The following is a 22,798-nucleotide window of genomic DNA, read 5'->3' as shown; positions in this document are numbered from 1 at the left end:
CCCCACTTCATCTTTTCCATGGATCTTTTTCCTGCCCCTGCTGATATTCCTAGGCTGCATCCAAACCCTGCTCCAGGCCACCTCCAACCCTCTGGCTCTTTTTGCTTGTTACAGCGCAGGATTTTTCAGGGACTCCGGCCTCTCTTTGCTTGACCAGTGGATATCAAACAGTGGTGCCCACCAAATAAAGCACACGTGACTATCTTACAAAGGAAATTTATTTTGTTTTATGAGCTTATATTACATGCATCGACTGAAGCTAGTACAACGGTTAACAACAGGGCTGGGGCTTGTCCAGACTTCCTTTGGTGTTTCTGGAATAGACCAGGCCAAATTAAAACAAAACAAAAACAAAAAAAAAAACTTTTGCCCCTTTGAAAATACAATTGTAATAAGGAATGTTTTTTGTTTTTGTTTTAATTATTCCTTCTCTCCTCCCTGCCCCTCAGCTGAATATATCCAATGCTTTCCAAGAAAGGAGGCAGGAGAGGAACATCTAACATACACACACTCTCCCCTGCACCCCTAATGAACCACCGGGATGGGAGGACTTGATCTAGATCTATTCAAATAAGAGTACAAACAGAATACCAGGAATAAAGCTCTTAGGACAAACCAGATGCAGTACCCTTTAATACCCTTACTAGATAAAAAAACAGTTTACACATTGTTCAATGGGACGCTATAAATTCCTTTTGCTTCATTCGCTTCAGTTTTACGAGGTTGGGCAAGCAGCTGAAATAGTGATTTCTAAAAAATAAAATACAAATATTGCATCCTTGTCAGTTTCTGCCGGATATTCTCTCAATACCCACCAGAGGAAGGCATGGAGCGCGCCACGGAGCACAGCCTACTATAGGCTTAGTATCAAGTACAGATACGCAGAGGTGGAGGTACGGGAGCCGTGGCCAACGTCAGGCTGCTGCGGCACGTTCCTTTCCACGCGCCGCGGACACGGGCTCCGGCGGCGCCGCTCAGTCCCCCGTCACCTGCGTGGCTTGGCCGTCTGAGGTCTGGTTGGTGGACTGGATGAACATGGGCTGGGTAATGTCCTGGCCTGCAGGCATGGTCACTTGCTGGATCTGGTAGAGTTGCTGGCGGGGACAGAAGCATGGGGGAAAAAAAGAGGCCATCAGTTCTCATCGTGTCCAGCCTCGTTTGCTCTCAAAGTGGATCCCGGGCCTTAACCCCACAAGATTAGTGCAGCTCTAACAGCACCTCTAAGGTCCAAATAACATCTGCCTCTCCAAAACCGTATCACAAATTGCTCCTAGGCGTTTGGTGCTAAATTAAAACAATTCTGTGAATTTCTGATGCCTAGGCTGAGCTCAGACGGTTTATACAACAGTTGAGAGTTAAGACCACGATTCCTAAACTGGCTAGGATTAAAACAGACCCCAGCCAGACTGCATGAGATCAGATTAACTTGGAGCAAGTGTAGCAAAAGAAGAAACCACCTGAATTAGACTGGCCCAACATCTGTTTATCCTGCTCTTCCCCTTGGGCTTTGCTAGCAGTTTTACCAGATTTGCTGGAACATGCAGAGCTTAAAGAGTCTGTCCCGCTTTTGACTTCAAAGGGATGCGGTACCCACAAACGCCGAGTTTTTACCTGTCCATCTGTGAACTGGCTGAACTGCTGCTGTCCTTGCTGGACTTCTGTTTGTGTTATCTGCAACAGAAAGAGAAGGATAATCAGGGAGAGCATTTTGGAGAGGGTCAGCACCCCATTAACAACATTCTGCTGCTGCCTTTTCAGCACTTTCAGACTCCTGAACTTCGCTGCCCGGGAAGATAAGGCTTAGGCTGCCTGCCCGCGGTCATGCTGGTGCTGACTGCAAGTCAGGAACAAAGAACACGGGATTCAGACATTCCAAACCAAACACAAGCATCTCCTCTCCGCTTTTTGTAAGGAGAACGTGGCCTCCGAGATCACAGAAAAGCAGCGGCCTTCCTATCCTCTGACATAGAAGAATCTCTTAGTGACCAGTCTTGGCAAGAACGTGGCACGAGCTGGCGACAGCAGCACTGGTCCTGATGTTTCACCTGTGCAGGAGCTCCCAGTGCTCTTCCCTCACCCAGCCAGAAGGAGCCAAAGTAAAGAGAAAAGGCTGATGAGCCGAAGTTTTGGCTGCAACCGGCTAAGAAGCAGCATGAGCTTTATACAGCGAGCCACATACACATGCATGCACCTTTCACATATACGTAGGAGACTTCCACTACGCTCCTTGTTTTATTATTCTGATCAAGGTAATGGGAAGAGAGGACTCCTACTCCAAGAGTTGGCAAATACGGCTGGAATTCGCAGTTTCAGGCTAGGGAACAACACTTTCATGGTTAATGTCAGCCTTGCTAGTACAGTGCATACCTGCTGTGCATTGGTTGCAAGCGTCTGGATCTGCCCCTGGACTACCTGGGTGCCTGACACGGGTTGGGCTAAGCGGATATACTGCAGCTGGCCAGCATTCAACTGAACCTGGAGACAAGCGGAGGGGGCAGGGAAAGAAAATTAAACAGATAACTGTGTAACCTGAACACACACAAACTTGCCTGCTTGTTTCCACAACAGAAACCAGAGTAATAGATGACACTGGGAAGCTTCATTTGATTACCGGTTGAGATGAGTAACTATCGCCCTGCCAAAGCGAGACCGAAGCCCACACAGCTCCGGCAGATTCTTGAAGTAAAACCCCGAAGAAGCACATTATTTCTTTTGCCAAAATGGAAAACGGTCAGTTAGTAGCTAAAGCACATTAATTGCTTATGTTTAGAGAGCTCAGGGAACATTTTTCTTTTTTTTTCCCCATTATGAGAGTTGAGTTATTTCTTTGATGCATCATTTCATATAAAGAAAACTTTCATAAGAGCTAACTGTACATGGCAACACTCTTGTTATAGTCCATCAAAAATAAGAAAACACAGGAAAAAAATAGACAGCAGAGATGACAAAACCCAGTGATATCACAGGACAGTAATATTTGGAAGCTTTGAGTGGAAATCTAGTACTTGGGTCAAATGTTTTATGTTTTACCTTTAAATGCAAATCTTTATTTACTATAACCCTTATGTCACAGGGCTAAATACTTAAGGATTTGAAGATGGTGTCATTAGAATAACTTCAACTCTCAGACTGCATTTTCTGTGATATAAACACCTAGTTCACTAATACACAACGCAGCCATAAAAAGGTCACCGTGTCATTAACATTAATTACTACTCACTTCTCTTGTGTTATTCAACTTTCAAACATCTATATTCCTAAATCTGAAACTAGTTACCTACAAAACCTTAGTTTAAGTTGAAAGAGGGGGGAAGGTTGCATATAAACCACTTGAAAACGCGACACACTGACAAAGGTTGGAAGTGCCCAGAACAGAAATTACGCTCTTGGCATTAAGACAAGTGCTGCTGACTTCACCAGCTGTGTCTAAAAGCTCCAATATTATTCCAAGAGCAAATAAACTCCATGCAGGCATAAACATTTCAATAAAGAATCTGTTTCTGCATCGAGATCTGCCTGCAGAGCATGTTTTCTCCACGGAAGGTCTCCTGTTTAGGTTTTAACCACACTACTAACTGTATGGGTCCAAGTGATTCAGAAGGCATTTTGCCAGCAGTGAGAGCAAAGCCCAAAAGGACCCGTCCAGGGAGGTCTAGCTCAGATAGATGAAATGCAGTGTGGACAAACGAATGATCAGCACTTGCTTTATACGCACACTTCCTTCTAGTTTTACTCCAAGCTTAGGAAAGAAGAGATAATAATAAAAGTCACCTTTCAATGGGCAATCTGATGCCCAAGATGAAATAAATGCAGTAAATTGCAATAGAAAAGTGAGCAGAAGACCAGGAGCGCGTGGAAACCTCGCAGAGAAGGTTAATGAGATTCTCGGGATGTCCAGGCAAATGCTGCAGGTACTGCCAGTTTTGCCAGTGCATTTCAAACTTCCAAATTTGTGTTATGAAAGATTCTTAGCTGGACCCTGATAAATACCATAGAGCACGAAAGAAATGATCAGAAGACCACATTAACTATATCATCAAGATATTAAATAATGAAAGCATAGCAGGAAGAGCGGAATGGACAAAGAGTGCTCAAGAGACTGAGTACTGCTGCTCAGTACTAATGATTTCCAAAATATCCCTTAGAGTGAACGTTTGGTTCCTGTGTTCTGTTCCACTCCTCATGCTGGAAGCAAGAAGATTTTCCCCAGCAGTAACTCTGGCTCTTCAACATGCTGTGAGATTAAGAGGATTCCTCTGAACTACAGTAAAAATAGTAAGTCAGCTGGATATAGAAGTGAGAATTTGGAGTATTTCACTAGAAGACTGCCAGCAAAATACTCAAGTTACTCCGTATTATGGTCTTGCAAACTTCAGAGCGCGGAGCGCTCCTGCAGATGAAAGACACTGCACTCAGGACCTCCCATTCTCTCCCTCACAGCCACGAGCAGCACCTGAGGACCAGCCACAGCCACTTGTTTTAAAGTGTCCCCAGGCAGAAGGAGGGTAAAAGCACATGCCAGTCCAAAAGTAGGCACTAATTAATAAACCTCCAGGCTTATATTCCTAGGATGCACAATTATCTACGTGGAGAAGAGATGATCCTGCAGAATGCTATGGCACCCCTCTCAGCTGCTGCTTAAAGAACTGTTTCTCCTAGCAGACCTCAGAGTGCCTTTCTTGCAGGGAATTAGAGCGTTCAGTGGAGACAACGGGAAAACAAGCTTGAAACTGTTCTTTCAGCACTGCAGCAAAGGAGGATACTGCTGCATTCACTTCTGTTACAATACTATGGGGCGAGGATTGGAGATTTCCTTCCAGAATGTCTTTTCTTTTTAAGAACAAATATCCTGGAGAGACTTCCATGAGGAAGAAAAAGAAGAATGCAAAGGAAAAGCAGTGGACAATGTAGAAAAGAGAAGGGGAAAGAAAAAAAATGGTTCATTTAGTAAAGAATTGGCAAACCCATGTTCTTTCTGACCAAAACTCTAAGCTAAGCAGTAGGAATCAGCTGAAGACTTAAGCAATGAAAAGGAGGAGGAAGTCAACTAGAAAAATCTGGCAACACTCACAATCTAAACTATTTTCAAGATGCTATGTCAAAGCAAAAACCCTTGCCAGACATACGGACAGGAGAAGCTTGAAGCTTAGCAAATCTTGACAAGCAAGACTTGGGTAAAAGTTCACAGTTTTTGCCACAGCTGTGGATAAGCTTCATCAGAACAGGAATCAAAGGCAAAGTGAAAAGCTTGTCTTGGTCACTTGGTCTGACCTTGGGGTTTTCTTGTTAAGTACACACAACTGGACAGATTTTTCTTCTTCTTTAAGAGAGGTGAAATTTTCCAGATGGGAAGAAAAAGAGCCATCTTTGTTGTGACTAGAAGCTACAGAGGAAAAAAAGTGACATTTGTTTGACCCACGTGTTTACCTAGGACACATGCCAGAAACTTATTACTGATGTTGGGTGCTCAAAATCACCTTCTTCAGGTCAGCAGGTCTACACTGATGTGAAAAATGCAGGTATTTTCTGGTTCTGTTAAGTGCAAAGCTTAGCAAGCTTAGCTCAAAGTATCTTGTAGAAATATTTTTACAATATAAGTGTTTATTAAAAGCTCACAGATGGCGCCTTTCGTACACACTCTGACAGGTCACGACTTCAGATTGCAGAGGCAGAACCTCGTAGAGGTAACAGATGTCAACTACACTTCACTGAAACTTTGTTGTAGCAAAGGACTATGACTTACCCAGGAAATATTTTGTTTATTGCTTCCTAATCTTAACTATTTTATTAAGGGGGAGCATTGGGGACAGGGAGTAGATCTACACTAGATGGTTTAGATTTATTGCCTTCTTTCTGTCACATCTAGTTAGTTTTCCTCTCTTCAAGGCAGGAGACACACCACTCAAGTCAAATTTCCTACTATAATTAAAAGAGTATAGAGATATGCTCTCATGCCAAAACACCCGTGGACAGTTTTCTCACACGAGACATTCCCCCGGGCGAAGCCTTACCGGTATTTGTTGGATTTCTCCTGTATTGGTGATGATCTGCTGCATGACTTGCATGGTCTGCCCAGTTCCGCTCTGCGCCTGCTGCGTCTGTCCTTGCGGCTGCGCCTGCACGATCTGCACCTGCTGGCCCTCTCCGACCTGCATCGTCACCGGGGTGGTCTGAAAAACGGAGGGACAAAGGCCAAGCAAGGCTTGAGCACAGGGGAAACAGCCACACGACACAAAGGTAGGAAGGGATAGGGTGCTTCCTAAGCCTCTGTCAGCTTGCTGATGCTTAAATCACCACCAAGGGAACCCAGGACATGTGCAACCCTCATTATCAAGGTATGTGAGCACCTGGCCAGCTCCTGTATAATTATCCTTGCAACACTGCCAATAAGGAGGAAAGTGCTGTTTTCTGCTTTTACAGAGTGGTAACTGTGCCAAAGAGAGGCCAAGAGACTTGCCAAATCTATTCAAGAAAATGCATGTCAATAGGAACTCAAACTCGGATTTCAGAACTCTGAAGAGAGCAATGGCCTGGTAATTGGGACAGGTTTCCTGCCAAAAGAGTGCTCGACTGGAAAAGGTGCCGTGTTAGCCTTACTAACACCATAAGACAAGGAAAAATCAAGTGGTTTAAGAACAAGACAGGCCACATTTCTGTATGAATATCTGTACTGAGTCTCTTACAGTACCTGTTCTTGGTTTTGCAAATAAGTTTACTGCCTGAAGTTAGGGAGTTAAAAATAAATATAAGGAATAGTCATGTGATTAACAGCATCTAAATGCAACCTGGAATTTAGTACGGCTTCTCATTTAGCTGGAAGAGGCAGTCTGTGGTGTGGCAGTCATCATTTGTTGCAGAGTAACAATGTGCTGTACTTCCATAAAACAACATAACCAGTAGCACAGAGAGTAAAACGGCTACTTCTATCCTGCCCAGGGGCCAGTGCAATTTGGTGTCTCAATCATCTCAACCTCAACCAAAGGACATGGCCAGAAAACACATTTCTGTAAGATACTCTGTTCTCAGCAAAGAGAGCAGGATCCTGCAATACATCACAGAGGCAAACTGAGGATTTCAGTGGCTCCACTGTGCTGCAGAGCCCTCGCGCTCTGCACGTGACTCACCTGCCCCTGCTGGGGCTGCGCAATGATGATTTGCCCCGGCTGGATGGTGGTTGTAGACGTGGTGGTCTGTTGTCCTTGCTGTTGTCCCTGAACCTGCACTGCAGCAGGCTGCTGAGCAAGAGTGAAATAATACTGGACAGGTTCAGCTGGGGTCACAGCCTGACGCACCTCCTCCTGCGGTACAGGGGAAAAAAGGGAGCAAAAAGAGGGAATGAATCAACACTCAAAACCCCTACCCCAAGCCAGCTTTTCCAGAAGAGTAAAATTTAGGGGATTAAGTTTAAAGTAATGCAAGAATCTAACTTCTTTAGTGCCCGAGAGAAGCAGGATCTCGCACCTTACAGAGGATGCAGCTCTCCAGATGTTCACTCCATGGCAGAAGGCGTAAACAATCCTCTCCCAGCCACCTCAAGTTCACAGCTGAGAGTGTAGGATGTTTACACATGCTACAGCATGGTAGATTCCAGGTTATAAACTTGACTCCCTTGCATTAAAATGAAGCTTGTTCGTGGGTAACCTTCATTATATCTAACTGGATAGTGAAAGATCTCAAATTAATCAAGTATTATCTAGATAGGGCACTGGGCTTTAATAATGGAGTCTTCTTCCTCAACTGCTAGTCACCTAAAATGACAGCAATTAAAGACTTTTTAATGGAAGGTTCTTTAAAAACCTAGCAAAAAATCACCCCGTTAAAGGTTGAATTGTTCACTGTTAGTTGCAGCCAAGAGGTGACTTCTGAGCCTTCCTCTCAGAGGAGACAGCATCAGCAACATCCAACAGTCCTGCAAACCATTGCAATCCAACATTTACAGTCCTTCCTACAGGGGTTAAATTGACTGATTACTCCTTATCAAGTCGTTTGGGGAGGGAGGAATGACAAATTTAAAATATATTCACAACAGGACATGCACCTCCAGTTAATCATGGAGCTGCATGGAGAAGAGCTGCAATGGTTTCTGTAAAACCTTAGATGGGTTATTTCGAGAGCACTGCAATCCTCAATTCCCAGCTGAATCCTAAAAAAATTAAGGCGACTGAGCACTTCTATAAATATCTATTCCAGGTTAAAGTTGCATGTGCTACAGAGAAAATTGTCTTTAAACCTGAATTTGCTTAAACTAGGTTATATCCCATCATTTGCGGTCTTTTTATTTTCAAGCTGTAGCTTTAGTTACCAGAGCAACATAACAGTCACAGTTTCACTCCCAGCTCTCCCATGTATCCAACACTAACTTGTCAAACAGTCTTTTCTGTGGTAGAGATAAAATACAGGCTGTATCCCAGGCCAAAGAGAGCAGGCTGTGAGCAAGCCTTTTAAATCCAAGCTGTTGAATCAAAGGAATATTTTCCACTGGAAAGCCCTAACTTTTCTCATTGGGAGACAGTTAATTCTCCACCAAACCTCTCCTGTCATTCACACCATTCCTCATTGATTCAACAGTGTTCACAGACAGTGCATAGACCAGTGTGAGGCACAGCCACACCGCATTCCACTGCTCTTTTGTGCTGTTAAATCCTAAAGAGAAAGATCTGGTGTGATGCATCATCACGACAAGTTAACACGACAACTCACAGGCACGGAACATACTACTACTTCACCTGCTAATTTGATTGTAAAATCCATGAGTTTCCTGTTCAACAGTTCCAGTAAGGAAGCTGGGAGGTGTTTGTGCTCCCCAGCACAGAGCAATTATAAAAACAGTGCTACTATGCTATTTACTCAGGAGTAAGGTACCTTAAAAGACCCTTTGAATTTGCAGTGTCAACACTCACCTGTTTTACTTCAAGCTGCAACTGAGTAGTTTCTGCTTATTAAGTTGAACAGAGTGAAACGTGGAATCTCTTTCCCCCAGTTAAACATAAACACCAGCCAGCTGCCGGGAGGGCTGCTGCTTTTGTCTTTTTATGTAATACTGAACTAATGATTTTTGGATAAGTCATCTGCAGGGATGAAGCAGACAACTCGGTGAGGGAATGTGCCACCCTTGGAGATGTGCCCCTCTCCAGGCATGCTGAGGGCACTATATTAATCAGATCCCCTCTCAGTCTTCTCTTCTCTAGAGAAAACAGGCCCAACTCTTCTCGTACAAGAGATGCTCCATTCCCTTAATCATCTTTGTTGTTCTCCACCTTCACCAGGAACTCACGCGGTTTCTGGGAAGCAGAACGTGAGATCACACCAGCAGAAAGGATGAAGTTTGCATTTGCCCTTTGGCCAGGACTTCAGCAACCCTAGCTGTGACGTGGGCAGAAAAACGAAAATAAAGTAACACAACAACTCCCAAAATCCAGGCTTAGAATGGGAGCACAGCCCATCACACTATGAAAAGCAAGGTTCTTCTCTTCCTATTATCCAGCTGTTACCTAGAAGAACGTGTATGGATGATAAACCAGCCACTTCATCAGGCAACTTGTAAAGAAGAGAGATAAACAGCTTGACCACTGAACTGGTAAACTATTAGCAGCAGAAAAAGAACAGACTTGAAGTGAAGAGCATAAATTTCCCCCCCAGAAAGCTGGCTCTGTTCCTTTGTGCATTCAAGCGACACGCCTGGGCTTCAACCCCAACTCATTTCATTTCTTGGCACGGTCCCAAACACAGAGGGAAACAGGTGCTTTGTAAAACACAAACCTGCTAGGTTTTAAAGAAGATCCCGTGTTCAGATGACCGCAGCAGCCTGCCGCTGTAAACATCCGACTGAAAGCTTCTTCCAATACCTTACAGCTTCCAGTCAAGGATGTTTACAGTAGCAATGACTGCCCCAAAAGATGTCGAAGGCAGCAGTTTTAAGCAAAGCCTCCTGCTTCTTCATTTACTGGTCAAGTGATGTAGACTCAGCACATTTCTAAAAGTTAAATACCTAATACTAGCAATATTTATCTAAGCTATTTAGTAGTATTTTGTCACTTAAGTAAATCCCCAATTTAGACTTCCATAAATCTCCACTCCTTTACTACAAACTCTGTTTTTCATTAAAAATATTAAAGGACCTGAAAAATACGGCAAATGAGCATGTAAGAAGAATGAGAGGCGGAAACCTCTTTAAATCTGAGATGCTGCGCTACTTTATTAATTCTTTGTCAATCAGAGCACGAAGTCATCCGAAGGAGAGGACAGACAACAGAGCAACCGTTTTTGTCTCACCTGGCGCTTTGGAGGCTTCAGTTCATCTCTCGGAACGATATCAATGAGAAAGTCAAACTGATCAAACTTTGTAATTGCCATGGCAATGTCATTGCGCTGTAACAACAAAAGCAGAAAACCATTCTTCAGCTTCAAAATTCCATCTTGCCCTTGGATACAGTTATCCAAGGCTAACTACAGTTACAGAGGCTTTTAATTAATCCATTTGAGAGCCCCTTTTGGGATCCCAAACGGCAAATCCAGGTAGACAGAACTTCTGTTGCAGTAACAGCACCACGGGCTCACGCTGGGAACTCCAAGTTGCTCAGCAAAAAAAAGTGCTTATCAAACTTGGGCTATTATAATCACCAAGTATTAGCTGCACCATATGCTGAGTCTACAAATCTGCGGGCAAGAAAGCAGCGAGGAGGGAACACATGATAGAACCTCATTCAGGGCAAGAGAATCCCAAGATATGTCAAGAACAAGCTTTAGGACATGGAAGGGAAAACAGTTAACGGAAAGTATATAGATTAAAGCATATATGTAGCAAACTGCTCAAATATGTACCTAAACAGGGATGTGCAAGAGTCAATGAGCAGTATGAGGAACTGGCAAGATAAATGTTGTCTTAAGGCTATTTATAATTTTCATATCTTGCCTGAAAAAGAAATCTGAAGATTAGCATTAGGACATTAAAGACCTGAGTTAAGAGTTAGTGTGCAATAAGTCATCAGTTAATTGTGTTTGTTTAAGATCTGAAATAACCTGAAGATTAAAAAGCAGCATTTCTAACAAAATGGAAAGCTATTCCATCATTTTATTCCATTTTAAAATTCTTGCAAAAACAACCTAAAAAAGTAGAGCTAATTCAAGAAGCTATTAAAAGTCTCATTTTCATTAGCTGACGCTAAATTTATAAAGCATACATGTGAACATGACTTGAGACAAAGACGCCTACGCTGCCTAATGAATAGGTAAAATTTAGAAGGCGATCAATGCTTGAAATTCTCAGCCCGTTGACATTTTTAAACTTTATATTGTCTTGGCATTTAAGTGCCAAACAATGATCACACAGAGAGCACAAGTAAGAGACATTTCTTTTGTTCTGCAGGCAGTATAAGACAGTATCTTCACCAGGAAGAAAACCTTTATTGAACAGATGCAGCTCGTATTTCATTCTCAGTGCTCAGGATTGGGCTCAATCCAATTTCCTCTGGAATACAGTTCCGTAACTCAGACCTCTCCACTGTAAATTTTCTGCCCAACTACTTGATAAGCAGAGGCCGCGTTTCTCCAGCTGCACTGTCCCTGCAGAGAGCAGCTGTTCTAGGGTGGCAGCTGCTGTGGAAAGAAAGGCGGTCAGAAGTAAAACCCGAGTCAATTCAAGGTCCTACATATTAGGATCAAGATTTAAGTTTGATTCCAAAATAAAGGATTCATCAGAGCTTGAAAACTGCTAGCAGAACATGACTGAGTCAGCATTTGCTGCTTATGAAGCCTCTTGCTCGTGATACGTATATCAAACACATCCTTCCCCTAGTAACTACATTCAAATCTGGGTTAGGCAAGTTGCATTAGCTTAATTTAGTGCAAGTGGAGTGGCTAGCTGCACATTCAACAGGACAGATTTAGACTGAAGTCAGACATGTCTCCTTGCTGAGACAGCAATCTCTGTATCAGAGTTCAGGAGATCTAACCCTGGGCTTTAAGAAAGAAAAATCAGTGTCTCACCTCAGAATGAGGTCCTTAACTAATGACAATTATAGTTTTTAGTAGTTCAGGTAAACATTTAAGACTAAATATAAACATGAAACATTTTAATGCAATAACAGACACTGTCAAGGGTTACAATTTACTCTTGAATCACCCCAAAACTGACTATCCTTGAGGAACTTTCTCAGTCAGAAGAAAACTAAATCTGAATTTTTTAAAATCTGGAATCTGGATTTTTTTTAATCTTTTCCTCTCTGCAAGTCCATCAACATAAACTAATAGCTGCTTGCCCATGTCAGAATTACTACTGAAGAACAAACAAGCTAGCAGAAGTTCAACAGCTACAGCTCGTCGGAGTCATTAAAGTGGGTCCTAATAGCTGACATCTATAGAAGGTTTTCTGCTTATTTTGGTTAGTTGTTTGTAAGAAAAAAGCCTTTAAGCTGCAGGTACAGTGGGCACTGTGTCCTGCGCACAGGTTGTAGTGATAAATACAGGTACTAAAGTTACTGTCTACAAAACACACCTCATATTATGGAAACAGAGTTGGCAACAGCTTATGAAGCAGCTGAGGGCTGGGACGAAGAGCTCTGTTACCTGCAGAGTCCTGCGCTTGTTATCTTCAGTGTGTATCCACGCTCGCAACGTCAATTCCGTTATGAAGATCTGAGCTGCCTTGGCAAACAACACAGGGGCTTCAGCACTAATCATCTGCAATTACACGTATGGAACTATTAAATTTATCATTAATATCAGAAAGTAGCACAGACACTTTCAGCCGTAGTCAAAGTAACCTGATAGCATTATTCAAATCTGAATGGTTGCATTGTTCAGCAGTGAAGTTTGGGGAATTTCCACCTCCGAAGATCTGTCTGTGGGTTTGGCAGGCTGAAGAGCTACCAGCCTTGATTTAAAGCTGGTGTTAAGAATATCGGTTAAGAATAGCCTCCTTGTATAGAAAAGCGACACACACCTTCTTTGGGATCTCATTTCCATGTTAAAGATTGTCCCAATAGAAGCTTGGTGTCACACGGAGGAGAAAAAACAAAAGAAAGTGCAAACTGCTCCCTTCCCTCTTCGGAGTCAAATGTGGGTCAGAATCTTCCCATTTAAAAGCAAGGAGATCATGCATTTGTTAGTAAACTTTCATTAGTCATGCTTTATGAGTCACGTGATGAATGAAGCACCATTTTCTTGGTTTTTTTATTATTATTATTATTATTATTAAAGTATCAAGATTTCAGTTTGAATACCGGTATTGAGCCCACATCTTCTGCCTGAGAAAACACATGAACGCACCTTCACATCTTCATCTAGCTTCATTATCTTCTTAATCCGAGCCAGGGGCAGTTCTTGAACTCTGAAGTCTTTCTGCAGAGAGAAACAAATTTGGTGAAACACCACACGCAGCAAAGAAATCTTCAAGATTTCTTTATGAAGATCTTCTTTATCTCATTACACTATGAATCAACTATATTTAACTTGTATATGAAATCTCAGCAGTTGTAGCAAAAAGTGAGAAGACTCACTGTATGAGTGTTTATCAGATTTTAAAGCCATCTTGTGGTGTATAAATCATTACAGTTACTTTGTTCCACAGGAAGCAAGAATATGTCCAAATCAAGACTCAATTTACTAGCAGATATTAGCAATCAATGCAGTTTCTTTACTCTCTCTTACGCAGAGCAATGCTTACCACCGTGAGATTACGTATCTCCTCCATGACACGTGGCCAGAAGGACTGGAGGCTCTGCTGAGCATCGCTGTTGCCAGCCGTGCCGAAGCCACCGTCCGTGGACATCCTGGTAACTGGCAGAAACAGGGAAAGAACCAGGCATTAGCAGGGAGCGAGAGCCAAGGAACCCCAGAGATTCTCTCCAAGTGACTCGCAGAGAGGAGGCGTGGTAAGAAACGAGGACATTTAGGGAGAGCTGGGATATACCTGTTTTGCAGGTGAAAAAGAAGGAAGTGAAGGCTAAAAGTTAAAGCTTATTTCTAAAATGCCTTGAGGTGTTCAGAGAATAAACGAACAAGTGCATCTCAAGAACTAAGACATCTCAAGAACCAAGACATCAACGCTTTGCAATCAGAGCTTTTCTGCTTGCTGGAGTGCAACACCCCTTACAGACAAGCTTACAAAATCCTGGCAGGTGACATAAAGAGCTTCAATTTCCAGGAGCAGAAAACAAGAGCACAGACATAACCAGCGACTTTATCTGAGGCTCCTCCTTTACATGAAGCCATCTCATCCCATGCCCCAAACCTGCATGCCCAAGAGGCTGTTATTGAATATAGAAGCCACAGCATAACCACAAATAAAACCCAGATCCCTGATCCTGAAATTCCACCTTACACAAAATGTTTCGCTTCAATATCCTTATTTGATAGTTACAAATAAGGGTAACGCACAACTATTTCTGAATATAGCCGTGGCAAAACCACCGTTCTCTTCCCTGCCAGCAGATTCCACTATTGCTGACATATAGAATTACCACCCCTGGCTGGACAATACTTAGAAGAACCACCCCAAAATGCCTCTTCTTGAGATGCTCTCAGTTTTATAAGAACTGCTATCCCACAGACCTCACAAGAAATCTGATTATTATGAAGTGACAGAAAAGAAAAAGAAAAATGCAGCGACTGTGTATTGTATATTTTTAAATATACTATATTTACTAGCAAATAATTTAAAAGATGCCATAGCACCTAGGGAAAAAAAAAAAAAAAAGGGCATCTGAAGAATTACAAACTGATCTACAGAGCTGAAAAATGACTACTTAGAATAAAAACTAATTTAATTTGGGCGCCCTATGATACTTTAAGCCTGAAGCGCTGCCTCCCGAACAGATCGCTCCAGTTGTGGCGATTCCGTCCCTCGATTTAAAAGTAAAATTCAGAGCCACCTGCCCGGCTGAGGAAGGAGCTCTGTGCGGCACCACGCGCAGACACCCGATCCCGCCGGAATCAGGAGGAACAATCTCGCAACCAAGAACTCGTTTCACAAGGAGAATATATGTCACTTAATACGTATCTAGTACCATGTTTCTTTAAACGGTCTCTAGACGGAGCAGCAGTGGGATAGGTAGCACAGTTGGAAACACAAAGGTGCCAGAAACACAGGCAAGAATTATTCTCTTTTACTTTTTTGGGGGTGGGAGAATGAAGAAAAAAAAAATAATAGTTGCTGGTATCAATGATTTCTTCCACTCGACATTCAGGCCTCGCTCGCACAATTGCATAAAGTGTTAATTACGTAAAATGCCATACTTGGTGCGCTGCAGGTTGACAAGTCCCTTCAAAACCGCACACAAATCCTGGCTCCGTGGCCACTACCAGGAGCGGCAGCGGAATAAAATAAGCCTGGAATCTCCTTGCAGGGGTTTAAAATAACCCAGGGAAGAGGCTGGTAGAGCGTGGCATGAAGCGCCACGAGACACTGCGGTGCCTCTGGGCTCTCAACAACAGAAAGAAAACACCTCTATTCTTTAAAAAAAAAAAAAAAAAAAAAAAAAAAAAAAAAAGAGTAAAGCAAAGTAATTTCAATCACTGTTTGTGCTGGTTATTTTACTTCCCGTTCTATGAATTAAGGAGCACAAGGGGCTACATTTGTTTTTTCAGCAGATAGCCATTATTAAACAGTCTCCCTTTGCGGTACAACTTGGGCAGCCCAGCATACAGAACAAGAAGTAGATGAAGAAAAAGAATTCCAGGCAAATAATGACAAGAATCTAAGACAAATCCTGTTGACTGGCTCTTAAATTAAACATCCCGGAGAAATGGAAAAGCTCTTTACCTAAAGAGTGTTCAAGTCCGTCAGGTCTACTTCATGCCATAAAGTAGTTGGCACCTACAGAAAACAAAACCGCACGTTGCGTGCTTCGTCTTTAATGCCAGAATTGGATTCTTGAGATCCAAGTGGTGCTATGATTGCAGTTTCATAAAATCTAGAAGAAATTACAAGCTACAAATCCTGCAAAATATTCCTCAGCCCTGGTATACATTTTATTTGCTTCCCTTTAATCGCACCCTTAATGGGGATAATGAGAAAAGAGCAGTGTCTATCTCACCTTAGCAAAATTACGCTGCCTCGGTCTGCAGTAGTTATTAATTTTTACTTTAATGAAAAAGACACAAAACTGGCAAAATCGTGAGGGTGGTACCTGGCTCTGCATCTTATCGGGACTTGCACCACTGAGGACTGAAGTGTCATAGCTGCAGTGACATCAAGCAGCCACAGAACACATGGACTCGATGTATTAAAAGTCAAAAAGTTAAAACGTGAACAAAAATATTTCCAGGACCCAGCAGTACTATTTAGGAGCAAGAATCGGTGCTAAAGTTATGGGCTCTGTTTTTTCAGAAAATACTTGAAATATTTCAAAATCCAGCAAAAAGTGTTAGGCTTCTGCAGTTTGGTACCTATTAATACCAAAGCACTCATTTAAGAGGCCTCTTTGGCCTCTGCCATCCCCAGAAGCTCAAATGGAGCAGCCTCACGTGCACAAGGGCTCTGGCTTCAGTGTTTGGTTTCATCTGCCCCTTTCTTCTTGAGTTTCAGCTCCTGGGCAGAAATTCTGCTCTTCTGGCCAAAAGACACCTGCACAGGTGGGGAATTCTTTGATGTTAGTCTCTATAGGCTTTAAACTATTTACAAATAATTCTGCATGAAATTAAGAGTGTTCTGCATTAAAAGAGACCTCTGAATGCCCTCCTGTTTTCCTAGTCTTTGGAAAGCCGAGTCACTCGGCTTAACAACCTGACAGGGGCGACTGCTATTAACCCCCCTGGTTAGGGCAGGACGCAGGCAGCCCTTGGAACAGACTGGGCTCTAATGCCCAGAGGCTGCAGCACATTCAGGGCAAAGTTCTGCTTTGATTTCAGTGCTACGTACCAGGCTGTGTGCTTCTTTGCCCTGTTCTTGCATTTTTAGGCTCAGTCTAGCCTGCTAGAGGGGGAAAGGTTGGGAGGGGCGGGGGAGGCATTTTAAACCACAGCAAAACAGCAGCAGAAACTCCTTAGAAAAGTATGAATGGCAAACAAGAGTTGTTCACAAGAACTCGGGACAAATTGAAGGCAAAGGGCAAAGCTGCACTAACCTATAATCAATCGGTTTTGTCCCTTAAGATCAGCAAAATGTACACCGCTCAGCACGCAGACAGGATGGCCCCATCAGGCCTTCCTCCGCTTGTGCTTTTTACGAGCCCTTACCATAAACATGCAAATCCAGGCGCCTCCAGGTCACCCTCAGTGAACGGAAGAGACACACGAGAGTAACCAGGATTTATCAGGAAGCGACCAAATAGGAAAGCAAGAAAATGCCCCAAAAGAGAACTTGGGATGCAGAAAGCCTGAGTTTTAGAGAACAAAGCTAAAAAACTTCCTGGAACTCCTGAAAAATTGGCAGGTATCCTGGAGTCTGATCTTGCAATAAGAGCCCACATTACAGTTGCTGTATTTTTGTCTCTCTGAAGCATAAACTACTTTTTTTTTAATTAAAACATTATAATAATTATAGGAGGTTTAAGTTAGTAACCATACAAATTTAATTCCTTTCCTACAGGGACAGGCTACTAAGTTCTGAAATTAAGAAACTGCTTCATGTGACCGCACTATTAAAAATGCGGGTGCCATGTTACATTATATAATGCAAGATCCTAGCCTAATTAATATCATATATTATATATATATACACACACACATACATATATGTGTATATATGAACTGCCGCTTGAAAGGTGACCTTTCACAGGCACCTACCACCATTATATGGAGCACACAGACATCTTTCCCCCCCACATTCATGAGGGCTTTCAACTCAGGGACACCAATTTCCCACAATAAACTTGTCCTTTAAACCTCCATTATGTGCACTACCAGTTAAGTAAACACCAAAAACACGCACACAGCAGCCCCTCAAACAGAAATAAGAGTCTGTTTCCTAAGGCTGCAGTTCTAGCACATGAAACTACCAGGAAAACCAAGGGCCCTTTGGGCACCGGGGACCTGCTCCTTACTTCGTCACAGCTCTACTAAAAGTTTTATATTTTTCCTGCTGCTCTTGACCTAGAAAGATCAAGAACGACCTGCTCTTAGACGGCTATAACCTCTTGCAATCTTTGGAAATGAAATACAATAAATACCGAGCGCAATAAAGACTTCTGCAGGATTTCTTGGTTTATCTGAAATTAGCTGTTTTCCTGCCTTTTGCCGCACTTTGGAAGCCCAGAGAGGCCAAACTCATCCCAACTGCGTGGAAAATTTGCCTCTCATAGGGAAGATCTCACTTGTGCTCAGAGATGCTGACAGTGACCTTCACGTCAGCAGCACAATCCTCTGCTCCCAGGCTGCTCCACAAGTTACTGCTGTTCCGCTGACCGACTTGAACAGCCTCCTGGCATTAATAGATGGCTCCGGGTGACACGTCCCTCATTCTGCCTCCTTCGCAGATTTGAAGCTGATGTGACAAACCAGAAGCCACAGGAAACTGAAGCAGATTGGCCTGAGAAAAGGTGATATTACTCACCCGCCTCAGTTTCAATGAATATTGTGAAAATAACACGTAAGGGCCACAACAGCTCCCAGACCTCTCGGGTTGAGGCTTAATCCTTTACCAGGGCCCTTTGTTGGCAGGTAACATCCACACACGGATCCCCTTAAGGCGCCCTGGGGTGAGCAAGGGCCCGCTTCTTCATTTCTCTAAAAACACTGCAAAAACCACCGGCCCCTGGTTGCAAAAACAGCACTTTGAGGCCAATAATTAACAACTGGAGGGGGAAAAGGAAGGTAAGAGGAGGACGGTGACCGCGATGCGGCCCACCCCGCCGCGACAGCGACGCGGAGCATCGCGGGCCCCACGCGCTCCGGCCCCCGGCGCCAACCAACTTCCAACTCCCACCTCGCTGTGTCCTTGCCGCCCTCCGGGCCCCCGGCGGCCGCTCCGCTTTCCGACGGAGGCTCTTTTCCCCCCCGGCTCGTTCCTGCGCGTCCTTCCCAGTTCAAAGTGCCGCTAACAAACTTTGTCCTTGGCCGCCCCGCGCGGGGCAGCGGCGCTTCAAGGTCACAGGCGCGCGGAGGACGGGCCCGCGCAGCCCGGGCGCTCCCGCCGCTGCGGCGCCCGCCGGGCCCGGCCCAGGGGGAGCAGCCGGGCCGGGCCGGGCCGCGCTCGCCGCCTGTCACCGCTCCGGTGACCTTCAGCGCCGGGCGGCAGCAAAACAAAGGGCCGCTTGTGGGCGCCGCTGCCCCGGGGGGCCGCCGGGCTGGGCGGCGGGGCCCGCGGAAGCCGCGCTGCCATTTTGCACCCGCCCCCGCTCCGGGCTCCGGTAACGGAGGGGGAGGGGGGTAACGGCGGGGCGCGCGCGGTCCCCGGCCGCGCCGCCGGTAGATGGAACGGGGAGGGAAGCGGGGGCCACGTCGCCGCCCCCGGGGCCGCCCCCGCCGCACAAAAGCGGCCACCGGGAGCGCCCCCCGCCCTCCCCGGCGCCACCGGGGCCCGCGCCGCCGCCCCCGCTTTTCCCTTGCCGCCCGCCGCCATCGCCTCACCGGGCCGGCGCCGCCGCCGCCCGCCGCCATCGCCTTTGTCTTTGAGCTGACCCCTGCGCGCCGGGACGCCGCGTCCCCGCCGCACCGGGGCAGCGCCGGCCCCTTTAACGGCCGCCTCTCAGCCTACCCTGCTGCCCACGCCCAGCGCGGCCCGCTCGCCGCTCATTGGCCGCGCGCCGCCGGAGGCGCCGCGGCCCCGCGCGCCCATTGGCCGGCGCCGCCGGCGCAACCTCGTCGTCCACTTCCTGTTGCGAAGTTACCTTGAGAGGCGGCCGCGGGGTCGCAGCGCGGCCCGCCCGGCAGCAGCCCCGGCCGGGCCCCCCTCCCCGCGCGCTCCTATTGGCTGCTCGCCTCCCATTCAACCAGCCAAGTGGGGGCTGCGTCGCGGCTTCCCATTGGGTGGCCAGACTGTCACTCCGACGCGACGCGTCACCTGGGGGTCACCGGGAGCGCGCGGGCGGCGGCACGTGCGGGGCCGCGCGCGGGCACGCGCACGAGGGGCCGGCGCGCGTGCGCACAAGGGGCGCGGGGGCGCGCGCTCCCAGAGCGCGCTCCCAGAGCGCGCTCCCAGGCACCTAAATCCCCTGCTCGTCCTCGTGCCGCCCCATCCCGGGCCAAGACCCGCTGCGTTCCGGTCCTACGAACACCGCCAACAACAATCACACCTGGCAGGGTGTGCGAGGAACAGTCCTCCTCCTACACCGCGCACAGTGTCACCACTCACAGGGCAAAGCAGCCCTGCGGCCCCAAAACGCAACGCAGAGACCCCCGGGGAGCCTGCGGCCCCCCGAAAACGCATCCGTAGATCCCGGAGACACCGAACGCTGGGGGTTGTGCGTGGGGAGCGCCGAGGGTGCTGGGCTGCCGCGCGCACCGGCTATCTCGCGCTCGCACAGACTCATCAACGACGCCCAAACGGATTCCAAGCTGCATTCCTCGGTACCGTTTACTGCTCGGGAATTATGCTTGGAGGATTTAAAACAGAGCAGCAGGGGAAAAAGGAATAACAATATGATGCAAGGTGAATGCTTGAGCGGTGTTAAAATAGCTCGCGGCAGATAGCAAAAGCAGATTAATTTAAAAATAGGTCTTTCCAGTGATCTATTATATATAATTGGTAAAAATGTGACCTGCCTTAAAAAAATAATACTTAGCAGGTCTTTGTTCTCTTCCTGTGCCACTCCGCAGATGAAAGCGGGGCCTCCAAGCTGTGGTATGCCCACTATTAGAGGTATGCAAGGTACTTGGGAGCGGTATGCCAAACAAAAGCCAGAGAAGCCTTCCCTGCGGAAGGGACCGGGAACGTCTGCCCGCGTGCCGGAGCACTAGCGAGCGCCCAAGCACAGGCGCCTGAGCCGCCTTCGTGCCGCGGGGCGACCCCGTCCCCTGCGAGAGGGGAGCGCCTGGAGACCCCTCTCCCACGCGTGGACAGGACCCAGCACACAAAAACACCCCTCTCAAAGAATTTAGTAGCTCTCCATGATGGTGATAAAGCAACTTAGGGGGTTCCAGGGGGGTTGGGAGCCGCTGTATTAGTTATTCCAGTTGCTTTACGTTTTCCGAGATCATACAAAGCTGCTAGGTGAAAATAGGAAGTTGTGGAAATCCCGCTGGAAAGCTCTAAGCAGAAAGCTCCTGGAAAGACACAGGAAACACAGGCTGTGAACCCAGTATAATCCACCACTGCATCTTCACGTCTTGCGGTGGTTCTTATCTTTATAAAGCACAAAATAATAAGAGGGAACAAGTTGGCAGCACAGTATCAAATACCAGCTCAAGGTCACGCAGCCAGGGCAGCTCCGAGATCCAGCTGGATTGTACCTGTTCCTCCGTGCTCGCGCTGAGCAAACAACTGCTCTTGGGATTTCAAAGCGCCGCTTTCCGCTTTGTTTGACCGAGCGCTCCGCATCCCGCGCGAATCTCTCCGCTCCGTTGTGCTCAGAGTGGGACAAAGGTTCCAGGCCTCAAGAGAGCAGCTCCGCGTAGCAGCGACATGGAAAATCAAAGCAGTTCTTGGGAACGTGTTACACCAGCCGTGAAACTCCCACAGGTTATTACTGTTTAGGACCAGTGTTGAGACAAGTTGGGCACTGGTAGTTTTAGACTAGTAACTGGAATATATTTTGGGTGAAGATAAACACAGATCTGCCATCCGAAATCGTAACCCAATACAGGGAGGGCACTGGGAAGCCTAAGAAAAGAGCCCCGATGTTGCCAAGTCATGTTTGGCAACCCAAGAGGTCTGTTTTCTGGAGGCTGGAGCAGAGGAGGCCAAAATGAACCGTGTACTTGTGGACTGTGCTTGAGAGCGAGCCAAGTTAGGCGAGACATCCATCCCAAGTGCGTGTACTCAGACAGCAACCGAGGCGGACACCGAGGATGGATTTGCGAGCACGTGCAGAACGCGCAGCAAGAGGCGCGTCTCGAAAGGTGTTGGATATAGTATCTCAAAAGGTAACGGATTTAGGGTTTTTTGTGAGCAACCCGAAGCCTGCGGAGAGCTCCGAGCGCCCATGCTGCATGTGGCAGCACTGCCCCCAGAACAAGCCCAACACGGGGCTCCTCCCGTGCCCACGCACCCGTGCACGCGGTTACGGACACGGCCTCCGCAGGGACGGATCCCAACGGGACCCAACACCTCGAAGGAACCAGCTCCCATCCCTAGCACGTGTGACACGTAACGTGCACCACCACATCGTTACCGAGGGGCATCCTTTTTGTGGTCAGACTGGAAAAGCTGGGGAACGGGAAGCCCTCCAGAGGCGGTATTTACACAAAGATTTTCACCTATTCACACTCAAACACGTGAGCTTCACAGACCGTGGACCAATTCCCTGGGCTTTCACCTTCAGAACACCCCCGGTACCGCCAGGGCCTTCGACTCGGCCCCTCCTCCTTCCGAGTGCATCGCTCGCACCCCAGAGAGGCCCCTCCGGAGCCGCGGGCCGGTTAGCGCGGCCGCACCGGGAGGTGACACCGAGCCCTCCCGAGGCCGTTACACGGCCCTGCACCCGCTGCCTGCGCGGGGAGGCCCCCCCGAGGCCCGGGAAGGTTCCCGTGGCCGGAGCGGCTCCCACGGCCGGTCCCTCCCCCCGGGGGGGCCCCGCGCGCTCGCGCCCCTCCCCCCGCCGCCGCTCCGCGCGGGGAAACGGCCGGCTCCCTGTCCTCTCCGCGGTCCGCTCCGCGGCAGCCAATGAGCGCGCGCCGCCGCTCGCCCGCCTCCCCGGCGCCGGCCAATGAGCGCGCGCGGCGCTGCCAATGGGCGCGCGGCCGGGGGGTGGGGGGAGGGGGG

The 22,798-nt window shown here is 46.9% G+C and overlaps 1 protein-coding gene across 3 annotated transcripts; it reads right to left on the bottom strand.

The window, feature by feature from the left end:
- Positions 1–254: 254 nt before the first annotated feature.
- On the bottom strand, positions 255–19,539 carry NFYC (nuclear transcription factor Y subunit gamma). 3 transcript variants are annotated; one of them, XM_026043313.1, is made up of 10 exons: positions 19,507–19,539; positions 13,664–13,776; positions 13,267–13,338; positions 12,565–12,678; positions 10,273–10,368; positions 7,125–7,298; positions 6,012–6,170; positions 2,368–2,475; positions 1,612–1,671; positions 255–1,094 (listed from the first exon to the last, which is right to left on the bottom strand). In XM_026043313.1, the coding sequence occupies exons 2-10, from the start codon at positions 13,766–13,768 to the stop codon at positions 975–977; spliced, it is 1,008 nt and encodes a 335-aa protein (XP_025899098.1). In that variant the 5' UTR covers positions 13,769–13,776; positions 19,507–19,539; the 3' UTR covers positions 255–974. The 3 variants fall into 3 exon arrangements, with proteins under 3 accessions (XP_025899098.1, XP_025899097.1, XP_025899099.1); XM_026043312.1 differs by lacking the exon at positions 19,507–19,539 and adding an exon at positions 15,761–15,828; XM_026043314.1 differs by lacking the exons at positions 2,368–2,475; positions 19,507–19,539 and adding an exon at positions 15,761–15,826.
- Positions 19,540–22,798: the final 3,259 nt, after the last annotated feature.

This window comes from Nothoprocta perdicaria, unplaced genomic scaffold (assembly GCF_003342845.1).
Source record: "Nothoprocta perdicaria isolate Ctin4 unplaced genomic scaffold, notPer1 scaffold_33, whole genome shotgun sequence".
Classification (NCBI taxonomy): Eukaryota; Metazoa; Chordata; class Aves; order Tinamiformes; family Tinamidae; genus Nothoprocta; species Nothoprocta perdicaria.
Note: the sequence above shows the minus strand (reverse complement) of the source record. Positions and strands in the feature narration are given on the sequence as shown.